This window comes from Artibeus jamaicensis, unplaced genomic scaffold (assembly GCF_021234435.1).
Source record: "Artibeus jamaicensis isolate MK-2021 breed Jamaican fruit bat unplaced genomic scaffold, CSHL_Jam_final scaffold_916, whole genome shotgun sequence".
Taxonomy (NCBI): domain Eukaryota; kingdom Metazoa; phylum Chordata; class Mammalia; order Chiroptera; family Phyllostomidae; genus Artibeus; species Artibeus jamaicensis.
The window spans coordinates 828,114-842,983 of record NW_026522059.1 but is presented as its reverse complement, the minus strand read 5'-3'; the positions used below and the strand labels follow the sequence as shown (position 1 = coordinate 842,983).

General features: G+C 62.6%; 1 protein-coding gene across 2 annotated transcripts in view; it reads right to left on the bottom strand.

Annotated features, from left to right (window-relative positions):
• Positions 1 to 14,870, bottom strand: part of ZC3H3 (zinc finger CCCH-type containing 3) — a 59,463-nt gene that overhangs the window by 39,229 nt on the left and 5,364 nt on the right. For both annotated transcript variants that reach the window (XM_037166441.2, XM_053660865.1), the window contains one exon: positions 14,123 to 14,319. In XM_037166441.2, coding sequence (XP_037022336.2) covers positions 14,123 to 14,319 — 197 coding nt within the window. The remainder of the gene's footprint in view (positions 1 to 14,122; positions 14,320 to 14,870) is intronic.

Here is a 14,870-nt window from a genome sequence, read left to right as displayed (position 1 = left end):
CGGCAGGGCGCTGCCCCTCCGAGGAGGCCACACAGGCAAAGCGCTGACTCTCCCGGAAGGCTGGGCCCAGGTGAAGGGCTGGGGAGTGGCCTCCACACCTTGCCTGGCTCCATCCTGCCCTCCCTGGACACTGCCCATCCATCAAGGCATTTCTGAAAGTTGGCCCCATCTGAGCCGCCACCTCAGTGACCCCTACGGCCCTGAAGGTGGTGAAGCCAGGGCTGCATCTGGGGATGAAAAGGACCCTGGACTCTGAAGAAGGGTGACAGACCCCAGGGGCCCCCGGGACAGGCCATGTGGGCAAGCTGTTTACGAGAAGCAGCCGGAAGGAAAGCCAAGTGGGGCGCGGGCCCTGGGGCTCGGCGCTGCAGAGAAGGGCCCCAGGAGCCCTCTCCTCCTGCCTTTGCCCAGGCTCAGGGCTGCTCCTTCCCCGTCTCCGCAGCAGCAGCTGCTGCCAAACGGAAGCTGGCCTGGAGACCCCACTGCCCCAGGGCCCCCACTACTGACCTGGAACTGCCCCAACGACTGCACACCACAGTCCCTGAGGCTGCCCCGGGCCACTCCCCACACACACATGCTGCGCGGGTGGTTCCTGCTTGCGAGACCTGGCTGCCAGACCCCGGCCCCCTGGGGACTTTCACGCCATGCCTTGCCACTGCCAGCCCCAGGCCCTTCAGTTCTGCCCTGAGCCAGGCTAGACAGATGCAGATGCAGGGCTGGGGGCCCGGATGCCACTCCCTCCAGGCTGCTGGGAATCGGCAGCTGGAGTGGGACTTGGCCCAGGACCTGGGACAGGGCACCAGGAGCCCGGTTTGGCTGGTGAGCTGGGGTTAGAGGATATTATTCCTGCTCCTCTTGGCTTGGGTTGGGCAGCCGGGGTCCTGCCAGGAAGCTGAGGGGCAATCCTTGTTGGGAGACGTGGGGAGCCTCATCCCTTCCACAAAGAAGCACAGTGCCCACTGCACGGTGCAGCTGCCAGGGCAGTGGCCAGCGGAGCACAGATGTGAGACTGAGGCCCAGAGAAGGAAAATGACCGCCTGCCCTGCTGGGCCAGGCCGGGGCTGCTCCAGGGGTCGCAGGCTCCGGGCCCCTCAGGAAGGAGAGGCAGGGCCCCCACGGACACCAGCCTGGAAAACAACAGAGGAGGCCACGCCGCGCCATCTGCAGAAGCTGCCAGACACACCCCCACGGACCCCATCTGTGCTCCCAGGTGCCCGCCGGCCCCCAGACCCTGCTTTCCCCGCCGCGAGGGCCCTGGCTGCACTCTGCCTGTCGTCCCCCAGGCGCTCTGCTCCCTGAGACCCAGCCTAGGCCCGGGGGTGTGCAGAGCACGCAGGTGGCAGGGCCTGACCCCAGCTCCCCTGCGAGGACACGGCCATGACACCACGGCAAAGCCCGGCCCCAGAACAGCTGCTCGACTGCTGGCGGACCCATGCGCTGCTCCAAACGAGCCTCGGCGGGGAGGCATGCGCCCCACCCCCTCGCCACCTCGGCGGGAGCTGCCAGGGACTGCGCTCTAACAAGCATCAGATGCGTGGGATGACTGGAATCGCAAAGTATGAATTTTTATGAGTCTAATAAATCACTCCACTTCCCCTATGCTCGCCTGGTGGTTCCCAGCACCCCAAAGGCAGGGGAAGCCCCACAGCCATCAGACACCTGGGCCCTGCTGCCTGGGGGGGGGGGCTGCTGCGAGGCTTGGGGCCCCACCCAGCCTGTGCTGAGGCCCCCGCAGGTGTCCACAGGGAGTACGGGGCACACATGTCCCCGCTCACCCTCACACATGCACGGCTCTGCCACAAAGGTGCAGAGGTCCCGGGGCCCCACAGGGGAGACTCTGATGGGAGTCACTGCCCAGGCGCATCCTGAGGGTCTGGCGAGGGCTGCCTGGCACTTCCTGGGGGCCTCACGCCTGCATGTCAGGGGGACCCGACGAGCTCCCCAGGCCACTCCCCCTGCCCGTGGCCATGAGCCCGAAGGCACTCTCGCCAGCCTCCTTGCGGCCACATCACCCGACTTGGGGACCGGCCTCCGACAAACATTTCCCGGTGACCAAACCACAGCGGCAGCACGACAGGGCCGGGAGTCACCGAAGCAGCCAGCTCTGCAGGCTGAGGGGCGCAGGCAGCTCGGCGATGACAAACGGCCACGGCCAGTCGCCTGCCCCGCTCTACCTGGTGTTTAATGCCGACACTGGCAGCCCGAGACACGGCGCAGAAGCCGCGGGCTGTCAGGGCCTATTAGAGAGAAGATTGAGACCCTGCTCCCCTCAGACTCACTCAAGCAGCACGAGCTGCTGGTTTCGATAATTACTGTGCGCAGGCCATCGACTGTGCGCTGACATCTGACCCGGCAGCGTGCAGCAGGGTCTGCTCCGCAGGACTCGCTACCGATTATGGATGGTAGGTCTCCCCAGCCCATTCAACCACCCTATGGGGCAGAAGAAGGGAGAGCAAGGGCCCTTCCGTGTGCCCCAGGTGCTGGGCCCAGGGGCAGGTCCGCAAGGCAGAGACAGCCAGGTGGGAAGCGGTGGCCTCCAGGCAGAGCACGCCCAGGCCCTGTGCCCCAGAGGCGGGAGCTCAGGGTCTCAGTGCTGCGCAGACAGCTCCCTCCCCTAGGCTTCCTGCCCAGAGAAGGGACAGGCTGGGAGCAGACTCCACACGGTGTCCACTCTCTGCAGCAGGCCTGGGCAGCTTGGAGCCACGCAGTTGGCCCCAGACCCTGAGGCCTGCTGCTCCACCTAGCGCCCCATCTGCCCCCCAGAGCAGCCACAAGACCTCCTGGAGCCGGGGCCTCACCGGTTGCACATGCCCCTCGCTCCAGACCCGCCTCCGACACAGGGCCAAGGCCACGCTCTCCTCTGGCTCTGCAGCCACGGACACTGGGAGGGGCCTGTGTCCAGCACGGCATCGGAGTGTGTGTGGATGTGCCCGCACGGCCCCAGTGGCCCGCACGGGCCAGCACACACACAGGTGCCATGTGCGACTGCACCCACCAGAGCACAGGCGTCAGCCTGTGGCACGTGGTGGGTCCTGGGGCTCAACTCCGGCCTTAACTTAAAAAGACAGAGCTGGGCCTGGCCAGTGGCTCAGTGGCCGGAACGTCATCTCATACACCAAGGGGCTGTGGGTTTGATCCCTGGTTGCGGCACATTCAGGAGGCAACCAACTGATGTTTTTCTTTCACACTGACGATTCTCTTTCTGAAATCCACACACCTGCCCTCAGGTGAGGATCAAAAACAAGAAGATAGAGCTCAAGACCAGGGGCTCACCCAGGACTCACTCCTCTTGGTCCTGGGGCACAGGTCAGCCGTGTCCCCTGTGCTTGAAGACTGCTCCTAACGTCCACGACAGCCAGGACCCTCAGCCCGTGCAGCCAGCGGCTGCTCCTTCTCACACGCGGCCCTCCGTGCCCAGCGTCATGAGCCCCCAGAACCCAACCCCAGGCCCGGACCCCTTGATGCTTCAGGTCGACAGCTCAAGCGCCCGGCACTGCCCCTGGCCATTGGCGACGAGGCAGCAGCAGGTCCAGAGCAAACACACTGCCAGGACCCCGCCCAGCTGAGTCGGTGGGTCTTTTGCCCCAAGGGGGTGGGGCCCACAGAGGGGCAGCCCAACCGTCACCCCAGACTCAGGCACCGGGCAGGGAGGCGCAGCCCTGTCCTCATCCTCACACTCTGCAGTCCCCTCTGGGGACACCGGGGCGGGCACTGCCCAGCCGTCAGGTCTGCCCCGCGCTGTCCCTCACACGTCCACAGAGCTGCCTCTGCACAGCCACAGGGGACTGACTGGTCAGTCCCGCAAGGAGGGGCACGGTCTCAGCTCCAGCTGCAAACAGCTGCCCTGGAAGGAGGGACACAGCCTGGCTCTTGGTAGTGTCCATGTGTCCACGAGTGGGCCAGGGGTGGCAGGTGGCAGAAGGACAGGCAAGTGGGCAGCACAGAGCACGGCCACGCAGCACTCCCAAGTGGCAGCCAGAAGCACTGCAACTCCGAGCTGTGGCTGTGGATCCCAGGAGGAGAAGTGTCAGGAAGGAGGGGACATACCACCCAGGTGTGTGTCCCTGAGGTCCTTCCGGTGCTGGCCATGTGACCTGTCCTCACCCTCTTCCCTTGGGGCGTGGTTCACCCAGAGCTGAACTTTGCAGAACCTGAACCAAAGGGGCCACAGGGCCCTAGCTGCAAGCCCCCTTTCGGCACGGCCATACACCGCATTCAGGGGCCCACGGGGCTCTGACTGAGCCCGGTCTTCTCTGGCTCAGGACATCTGCCTCTGATCTCCACGGGAGCCGTCCCCACATCAAGGAGCCACCACCCAGGCCCGCCCTTCAGCTCACCACAGCTGCGTGTCTCCCCTGGGGATGATGGCACGGAGGTCCTCCAGGCACAGACCCTGGTCCCAAAAGTCCAGGCACTGCAGGCATCTGTCCCTCGGTTGGCCCAGATGCCACCCAGGACCGAGGCCTCTGCCCCCCAGAGCCGAGCCCTGTAGGAAGTCCTGGAAGGTTGTTGGCTGGGGGACCAGAAACCAGCTGCACGTGATCACTGGCTGCTCTGGCACCTCCGTGTCCACTCACCGGCCCAGTACCCTGGCAGGTAGAGCCAGAGGCGCACCCAAGCCAGGGCCAGCCCCTTGGCTCCCCCAAGTAGCCCCCACTACTATTCCCGCCGGTTCAGGGCCAGGTGGCACACGCAGGCAGCTTCCCTGCCGCACAGGTGTGCAGAGCACAGAACGCACGCCCCAGAAGCGTCCCCGGCCACTCCTCACTCTGCAGAATGTCTCGGACAGACTAGCTGCTACCTCCCAGGGCCCTGTGCACCCACAGCCCCACCCATGGCCTCCTTGGTGCCCTGGCGCCACAATACCACTGCCGATGCAGTGAGGGCAGTCGGCAGAGAGGCTGTAGGCGCCCAGCGCGGTCCTGCAGCCCAGGGCACATCAAGGAAGGGGACGCTGTGGCTCGGCTCGGGAGCTCAGCCAGCAGGCCCAGAGCCACAGGGTGGCAGCAACAGGGTGGCCCAGAGGGCCCACCTGGACCAGTGGCTTGAAGGGTCCGCTCCAGGCTGACGCATCCAAGCACGCTGGGCAGCTTGGGTCTGCCTCCCCCCACAGGCAGGGGTGCGTGAGGGGTCAGCCCAGCTCCTAGGGCCCTACCACACCCATGAACCCTAACCAGCTGGGACAGGGCGCTGCCCAGTGCCAAACCCGCTAGATACCCCCAGGACCCTGGCTTCCCACAGCCTAAACACAGTACCCTCACCCAGCACAGCTGCAGCAGGTGGGGACAGCCCACGGGGCAGAGGCAGACAGCGGCCCAGGCCCAGCCCGGAGAGCACTGGCTCTGGGTCCCGCAGGGGCCTCCAGCACTCACGCCCTCAGGCGCACTAGGAGTGCTGGGGCCGCGGGAGCCTGAGAGGGATGCGCAGGGCAGTGCCGGCCCCGCCCCACAAGCCCCACAAACAGGGGGCCCTGCCAGGCTCCCCGAGCTGGACACCACAGCCCAGTACTGCATGGACCGGCCCTGACCGGCCCTGGCCTCTCTCTGCAGGCCCGTGAACCCCTGGACCAGAGACCCCGAAAGGGCCAGGGGTCCTGAGGCTCATCTCTGAGGCCAGCGTGCCTTCCTGCCGGGCCCGGAAGACAGACTCTTAGGCAAATCAGCAGTAACCGGACACTCAATGACTAGAAACTGCTGGATTAGCCCTGGCTGGTGTGGTTCAGTAAACTGAGCGCAGGCCTGCAAACCAAAGGGTCACTGGTTCGATTCCCAGTCAGGGTACAGGCCTGGATTGAAGGCCAGGTCCCCAGTAGGGGTGCACAAGAGGCAACCACACACTGATGTTTCCCTCTTTTTTTCCCTACTTTCCCCTCTCTCTACAAATAAGAAAAAAGTAAACAGAAATAAAAAGCATGCATATTAATAAACTAAAAAACAAAATAAGTTGAGCAGAAACAGAATCACAGACATGACGTTCTGAGGGCTGCCAGATGGGAGGGTTCAGGGGGACGAGTGAAAGGGGTGAGGGACGAAGCTGCACCACCCAGCAGTGACGGAAGTTACAGAACAGCCAGGGGCCGCAGAGTGCGGCCCAGGAGACAGAGCCCCGGACAGCACGTGCAAGGGGGGACCCCAAACGGCAGTCACCCCCTGGGGGGTGGGCCCCTGCAGTACAGGTCTCACCCGCTGGGTCAATGTGCTAGGAACCCACCTGGATCAGCGCACCAACTGGTGTTGTTGTGAGAGGCTGAATTCATTCGGCTCCGGTGCTTTTTCTGGAAGACTCTTTCAAGGTGTTGGCCCATTTCGTGGTGGGCGAGTTATTAGGACACCCACCCATATGGTGCTGTGCTCAGCAGTTTTTGACCAAAAACGGCAGGACCCCATGCCCCACCCTCTCTCTTCTCCCAATCTCTCCTGGAGCAACTTTTTTGTTTGTCGATTTCCCCAGATGAAGAGAGTCCTCGGAGAGAACCCTTTCACCAACGTGGAGGAAGTGAAGCAAAAACAGCAGCAACGCTGAAACACCTCAAAATCGACGAGTTCGAAGCTGTCACGAGCAGCGGGAAAACGTCTCCACAGGTGCATCAAAGGCAGAGGATTCTGACGGTGACCGCGGTTTAAGTATGTCAGAGTAAACGCAGTTTTTTATAAATAAATTCTGGCCTTTCCTGGTTCCCCCTGGCATCATGGCCAACCCACGGACACGAGCGGTGGCGTGGGAGCTGGCAGAGGGACAAGATGGGACAACCGTGATAGCATAGTCAATAAAACATAACTTAAATTTTACCAAAAAAAGAAGTAAGAATAAAAGACCAGACAATGAAATGAACAGGCATCCTAGTAGCTGAGTGGTCAGGCATCCTAAAGTGCCTAGAATGTATCATCCTAAAAGTGGCTGATACATCTCCTGCTTAAACACAAGACTGAGCCCCGGCTGGAGTGGTTCAGTGGACTGAGCACTGGCCTGTGAACCAAACGGTTGCCGGTTCGGTTCCCAGCCAGGGCTCATGTGGGCCAGGTCCCCAGTTGAGGGCGCATGAGAGGCAACCACACATCAATGTTTCTTTCTCTCTTTCTCCCTCCCTTCCCCTCTCTCTACAAATAAAGTATTTTAAAAAGGAAAGATAAGACTGAAAAGTTTGGCAGAGACCTGGAAACTACGTGAAAGGACAAATGTAAACTGCAGGCCTCGGTTCATGGGCTTAGCAGGTCACGGGCAGCGGACCGGACAGGAGGTGAGCTAGGAAACAGAGGGGAGAGCGTGCAGTCAGGCAAGGGGGCAAAGAAGCGACGGAGACACAGGGAAGGACACAGCTGGGACCCTTCCCAGGAGGCACCACTGAGCACCCTGAAGCAGAGGTGGGGGTGGGGCAGAGGCCGCACTGGTGGCTCACCGGCTGAGAATTCTCCCAGAGTGGGGAAGACCATCAAGCCACAGCTTCACGAGACATCACCACTGTTGGCAGGATCAATGAAAGGCACACGGAGGCCGAAAGCTCAGCGGGAGAAAAATGCCGCTACAGCAGAGGGGAGGCGGCCCGCAAGGCCGGCCCAGCAGCTGAGCCCGGGCGCCCGCAGCCCAGTGCTCCCCACTCCTCAGTGACCAGGGAGAAAGCAAGGCTGGCTCAGGCCCACCTGCGCGGAGAGGCCGCTGCGAGGAGGGGACCCCGGGAGGTGTGCTCTCCCAGAAGGAGAGGGGTGGGGCGCCCGCAGCTGCCTCAGCAGGACCCGGCCCGACTGTGTAAGTGCCTCTCGAGCTACCAAATGGGCAGAGAGCGAGTCACCACAGTTCCAGGGCAGCTGGAAAGGGACTGAGTGGCCACCTCAAAGCATCAGTACTGCGTCAGGCTGTACTGCGTAAATCAGGAATGTGCATTCTGACTTCTGGGAAACCACTTCCAGCATAAACTGGATAGTGAGCTAACCAAGGAGACATGGAATGAAAAGTAGACACTTGAGGAAAGAAAGGAGAGAAAGCTCACAGAGCAGGTGGACGCAGCGAGATGGAGCTCTACACCGACTCCTGGGCGCCACGCCGTGCAGACAGCCAGCCTCTCCTGCACAGTCCCAGGCTGCACCCGGACAGCAGCCCCTCGCTGGGCACAAAGCACCCGGCTTGCACGGGGAGGCGAGGGGAGGCTGGTGTCGGAGAGAACCTGCAGGCAGGAAGCCTTCCTGGGACAAAAACAGGAACGTGGAGCACTCAGACACAGCCCGGCAGGGACGCAGAGCAGCTCTGGGTGGGTCTGGGTGCAGGGAGGCGGCGTGGGAGCAGGTCGTGGAGGATGACAACCCGCGGAGGGACAGAGGTGCAAGGGGGTATGAGCCGCTGATAACTGCGACCCCACAGACCCCGGCCCACCAGGAAGTGCAGGTCGGGTCGGAGAAGCAGGGCTACTCCAGCAGGCGGCGGCGCAGGGTCAGACGCACCCACTGCACTAGAAAGAGACGCACAGACACCTTCGACCCTTCGGGTCTGGAAACGAAGCAACACCCTTGTAAACGACCCACGGGTCAAAGGAAACTCCAAATGGGACAGAAAAAATTGGGACGAAAACAGAAAATTACCTTGTAGAATACAGTTCTGCCTGGGGGGTAGTTTATAACCTTACAATCATGTACTTTACAAAGAAAACACTGAAGTCTGTCACCCCACTCTGATGCGCTCAGGCGCCCCCTGGCTTACTGTGTGGGCAGTTTGGACCCTGAACAGCAGCACCGCCAGCCTCTGCCCTCTGGTGGCCCCTCTCCCCACGTGCTGCCCTTCAGGGACTTCCTCAACCGCCCAGAGTCCAGGCTGCCAGAGCCAGTCAGCCCGGCTCCACAGCTCCACCCACCACGCACTCCACAGCCCGGGGACAGCGCACTGTGGGGGGGCGCAGTACAGCCTGACCCAATGCCCAATGACCCCGCACCTCCGTTTCAAGACAAAAGGTGAGGAGAACCAGGCTAAAGGGGACCCCAAAGGAGAAATGCCTCTGGAGTTCCTTTGCAAGGTGCCCACCTCAGCCCTCCAAGGCTCCCTCAGGGTAGAGGGACAGGCAAGGGCGGCCCCGGCCCTGCCCAAGGCAGCACCACTGCCCCAGGGCCTCGGATTCCCAGCCCCCCGCCCTGGCTGCGGCCCTTAGTCCTCGGGCCAGAGAACTGTCATCGGCCTCACGGTGCAGAGAGAAACAGACGCTGCGGGACTGATGACCTGCTGAGGCCACCAGCTACTAGCTGGATGCTGGGTCCCTCAGCACGGCTCAGGGGTGCCCACCTGAGGGCCCCCACACCGCACCTGGCACTCGGGTCTCCATGCCCTGGCCCCGCCAGGAGGCACCACCAGAGTTCTATCCCCTGGGACCCGGCAGGGCAGCCCAGCGAGCCACCAGCCTGCAGCCCGTTCTTGCTGAGGGACGGCTGGGGCTTGCACCCTGTCCTGGGCTGCCACCCACCATCTGGACCTCCCTGCACACACGCAGCCCCTCTGCCCGCTGTCCCCACCCATCCCACTCTGGTGCCCACGCTGTGTTCACCCTATGCTGGCACAGAGCCCGGGGCTCTGCGCTCCCTGGGGGGTGGCTGCCCACACGGGGGCAGGCTGGGCCACCCAGCCTCACTCCCCCCCTCTGGGCAGAGGGCACGGCAGTAACAAACAGCATGGCTCCTGGCCCTCCCTTGGCCACCTCCCAGAAGCCCAGCGCCCCGCGAGCAGCACCGACGGTGCGGCAGTGCTCTGGCCTGGGCCCAGCACCTCTGGGGCAGCGCGCCGTGCCCCACCACCAGGTGACTGGGAGGCCCGGCAGCAAGGCAGAGCGGGAAGCTGTCCTCACACTCTAAGGCGCTGAAGAGGCAGGGCTGCAGCCTCCCAGGGGCAGGAGAAGCAGCAGTGGCGGGTGACTCGGGCCCTCCGGCCTGGGGCACTGGCTCTCGGTTCCAGTTCCAAGTCCCTTCATTCCAGGCAACTCCAGGGGAAGGAAAACCGCACCTGCCTGACCCCTGGGTACTCACTGTGCGCAGAAACGTCCCGCATCCCGACCCCAGGTCCCTCCCCATCTGGCCCTCAGGAAGCGCTGCTCATCCCGGCACCAGCTCCCTGCCTCCTGGCCAGCTGGCCACTCTGTCTTCTCTCTGCTACTCAGAGTCACACCTATGCTGCAGTCATCCCTTTTTGCCATAGGCTGTGAAGGCCTCACCAGGCTGGTCTATTGGCCACATGTCCAGCACAGCACCTGGGGCTTTGTGACCTTCAGTGACCACCAGCTTACCAGGGGTGAGGACGGCAGAGAGAAGTAATTAGCTGGGAAGCAAGGTGTTCTGCAAGCAGGAGGCACGGGGTGGGGGTGGGGGGCTGCTTCCTCCCGACAGGCCTTCGCTTCCCCAGCCTCTGCCCGCCAGCAGAACACTGGACCCAGCCACCAGGGGGCCATGCCATACATTCTTGCTGTGATCTGGTCACGCCCAGCCCTGCCTCAGGAGAGGGAGGGGCTGGGCCCAGGCCAGCTGGTGGGGTCTGCTACGGGAAGAACAGGGGCCTCAGCCTAGAAGAGGCCGGGCCCACTAGGTAAGGAAGCCAAAACACAAGGGGTGACACTGAGGGCATGCCACTTCTGCTCTTTAGACGCAAGGGAAACCCAAGCCAGCCCCAACCCACGACCGGGTGCTCCCCAGGGCCCCTGGGTGCCAGCGCCTGCCGTCCTGAGGACATCACTCCTCCTTCCGGGCTTCAGCTTCTCTGGGTTAGCTGGGCGCCCCAAGCCCCGCAGAGGCCCCCCTGCAGGCGTGAAGCCTGGTGGGGCAGTGCGGAGCTCCTCGTGCACACCCGGCCCCCACCCAGCTCTTGTGGAGTAATGAATGAGCGCAACCAAGGCACGTGCAAATCTGGAGCCTCGATGTGGCTGGTAGTTTGTGCAAGAACCGGGAGGGCGGTGCCTGCCTGTCGAGACCCTTGTTCTGAGGTTCAGCATTTCCTTTTTCGCCCAGGAAAGCCGGACTGCAGATTTAACTGCTCTCGCGCCCCTTCTGGTGTCTGCTGTAGGGAAACTGCACAGCCCACCGCACACGGCAAGCAGGAGGGAGCACCGACCCCAGTGGCAGAGCACTGGCAGCAGTCCCGCCCTGACGGCTGCTCCCGCAGTCTGCACAGCAGCCCAGGGAGACAACCCTGACCCTCGGCCGGGGCACAGACGTTGGGGGCGGGGCAAGGCTACAACAGCACCCTGGGAAATCTCAGGGTGAACGCAGAATGCAGGGCTGCTTCCCAGAGCTGCACAGGAATGGAACCGCCGTGGGAAAGTTGCCGGGCTGGCTCTGCACCCACCCCTGCCAGGACTCCGCACAGCCTGCCCTCCCCCCTCCTCAACTCCGGGGGCAGGAGCAGCGCGGCTGCATGCCTCTGCCCGCCACACAGGTCAAGAGAGACTTCCTTGGGCTCACTGTGGGGCTCCCACTCCCCACGAGACGGGACCGGTGGCCTAGGGCCATGGGAAAGGACAATGCCATGCCATGCTCCAGAGGCCGGCCTGGGCGGGGTGGGTGGGGAGGGCCCCCACCCCAGGCTTCTCCGCTCCCCCAGTGTCTGGGCACTCCAGGACAGCCAGCCTCCCAGCTCAAGGCCCAGCCAGCAGCCGGGCCCCTCTAAGCTAGACCCCTCTGCTCCGCACCACCCCAAGCAGCCTGGGGGAGCACAGGTGGCAAGAAAATGCCTCCTTCCCACGGACGCCCAGGGCAAGGCTGCCTCTGCCCACGGACCCTCTGCAGCCCGGAAGCCCACAGAGAGGCAGCCCGGCGCCAAGCAGCAATGCTCCGGCCTGGCCCACTGGGCACACCTGGGTACCTGGTCAGAGAGGTGGGCCTGGTGAGAGGAGGTGGAGGCCGTGAGGGGCAGTGAAGGTCAGCGGGATGAAAACCGGGCCCTTTTGTCAACCACGGCCCTACCCAGACGTCTGCGAGCAACTCGCCAGGCCTACCCTCACCCGCCACACTGGCCCGTCCCATGCGGTCCAGGGGTCCCCCAGCAGGACCCTGGCTCAGGTCAGCCAGAAGCAGGACGGGAGGGTGGGCTACAGCCACGCCCACTGTCCTGAGCAGGTGAGGCAGCGGGACTCCCCCACCTCAGTGACTCTGGGTGTGCCCACCCATGGCTTTTCCTTGGCACAGCACAGAAGACGCTGCCCCCGAGGTGTAAGTGTCCTGTGACCTGTTGCCACCAGAAAAGCCCCCGGCCTGGGGCCCAGGTTGAGGGGCAGAAATCCAGCCTGTCACTCCAGGGCAGCCCAAGTCACAGCACTGCGACCCAGTGTGGCTGGAGGAGAACAAGCCATGCAGCTGGCCCTGAGAGCCCAGGCCCACGCCGCGGGAGATCCTGCCGGGGCCATGTGTGCAGTGCACGCCATTCTCTGGGATTGCTGACTGCCACAATTACGTGGGCGGCGAGCTGGGAACCACTTGGGAGGTCTGCAAAGGGTGTCCCCCTCTCCTGCCGCCTCCAGTGCCTGTCCGCCCAGAGACAGGGGGCCCAGCGTCTCTGAGCAGCCGCAGCATGGGAGCCCCGCCCCCCTCCGCACACACTCCACACTGCACTCCCCTGGGCCCTTCTGCAGGTGCCCCTCAGCCCCCCAGCTGCACACAGATAGAGCGTCCCTGGGGGAGAGAAGAAAGGAAGGCAAGAGACACAGTGACTGCAGAGGTGAAGACCACAGGGCCCCCACCCCCACCAAAGGGCCTCCGAGCCCGAAGAGCCAAGCCCTTCATAGGGTGGGCAGCAGGAAGGGGCAAGGGGACAAAGGAGGGACAGCCAAGGAGCCAGGCTGGGATCCGCAGAGCCCATCCCCAGGGCAGCCGTGGCCCACGTCTGCTGAACAATGCAGTTTTGAATTCAATTAAAGCGATTATCTGTTGTGCCAAATAAATTGTGTACAGCATATATCCCGCGGCGCGCTACACCTCCAGGCTCATTATTCCCTAACTATTTCCTCCTGTTTACGCGCTCTCAAATTAAACTGCTGATAATATGCGCCAAAATAAAAAACGAGCACACCTCGTCCCAGGAAAATTGATTCTCCCTTCCCCTGAACCGGCGGTTGCCGGGTTTTACGCACGCTGTTCCTGGTGATCATTAGTAATTCAATTTCCTTTTTATTAGCCCCTTATCTGCTGAGCAATACAGTGGCAGAGCTGACCTCTTTCGCACGGGTAAACGTTTAAAATCTCTTCCCTGATTAATTTTGCCAGTTAAGAAAAAGAGGAGAAATGGCCCGGCTCTCAGCCATCGAGATGAATAAAGCTTAATGTTGATTGTGATGGAATTTCTAATGCCAGGGAAATTGACCGAACGGGGCAATTACACAGCAACAGAAACGCGAGGGAGCCTGTCCCCTCCTCCTGGCCGTAGCCTTTCGGTTATTTAAAACAATCCAATTTGCGAGGATAATTATGTATTAGCGTTTTATCTGCCACCTGAAATGAACAGGGGAGTTTCGACACTAGCCTGGCATTAGCAGGTTATTGCTGCAAATTACTTGATATCTGCTTTCTTTCACATAAAGAGGAAATGAGGCAATCAATTACCAGAAGGAGGTGGACCGAGGGAAAACAGGGGCAAGGACGCCCTCTACTGGCCACCAGGCCACACGGCAGAGCTAAAGTGGGGACTTGGGGCTGGGCTCCTCCCGAGCCCTTCCCACAGCAGTCAGCACAGCAAGCCGAACAACCTGAGGCCCAGCCTGCTCGGCCCTAAACCCGGTCACCTCCAGGTACCAAGGCACCAGCCTGGGAAGCCACGACCACCCAACCCCCAGGGGCTCACAGGGGACGAAAAAGGGACATCACAGGACCAAGTGCACCCAGATGAGTCCTGTCTCCCCAGGACAGTGCCACGGTTTCACCTGCCTCCCTCTTGTCCACCTCCCATGGCCCCAGATTTATGCAGCCAAGTCCCCCCCACAGACTCTCAGCTGGCAGCAGCTCCCCCAATATGCTGCCATGGCCTCAGTGGGGCCACAGCCCAGGACGCTGCCCCCACACTGCCCACAAAACACCAGCGACTCCCAAAGAAGGCAAAGCCTACCTTCCCAAGCCAGCACAGGCCCAGCTCAGGGCTCCCCAGAGCCAGTCCTCCCAGAGCCTGGTCCTCATACCTTCCTTAGTGGGTGGATGAGCCCCGCCGGCAGGTGGGCCACACAGCCGCTGCCTGGTGACCTGTGTCAGGCCCTTGGTGGGGGTCTTCTTCTGAAGGGGGCTAGTCTTCCCTCGGTGGGTCTGCCTCCTCCGCAGGCTGAACTGGCTCTTAGCAGTGGCAACAGGTGGGGGACTGCCCTTCTTGTCCCCCGGAAGGCTGCGGAGACAAAGAAGAGGTAGCTCTCAACAGAACCCCTCCCCCAGCAGATGGCTGGCCCACCCACCCAGGCCCATGAGGGTCCCAGCCCCAGGAGACAGCGGGCTGAGCCTGATAGGTCCCAGCCCTGCCAGTGCCACTGCCCCACCAGCCAGCAGTGACAGGGCTATTGACTCCTAGCCACTCGAGGAGGGTCCCAGGGTCCCTGAGCCGGGATAGGCACAGAGCAGAGTGCAGTGGCCAGCCCAACCCCCACCCAGTTTAAGTGGGCCCCCTGGGGCACTGGGTTGGGGGCAAAGGAGACCAAAAATGTCCACAGGGGGCAGCCACGAGCACCCCAGACCTCTTCACAAAAGCTTCTCACACAGTTCCCCTGTCTACCCTCCTGAAACTTCAGAGGCCACCTGCACAGGAAGAGCAGGTCAAAGATCAAGGCGGGACGGGGGAAGGACCTGTGGAGGGGCACTCGCAGGGAAGGAGGGCACACCGCCCTGTCTGGTGACAGAGGTAGGCCCTGTCAGCAGTGGCTGCCACTGGTAAGTCCCTGAACC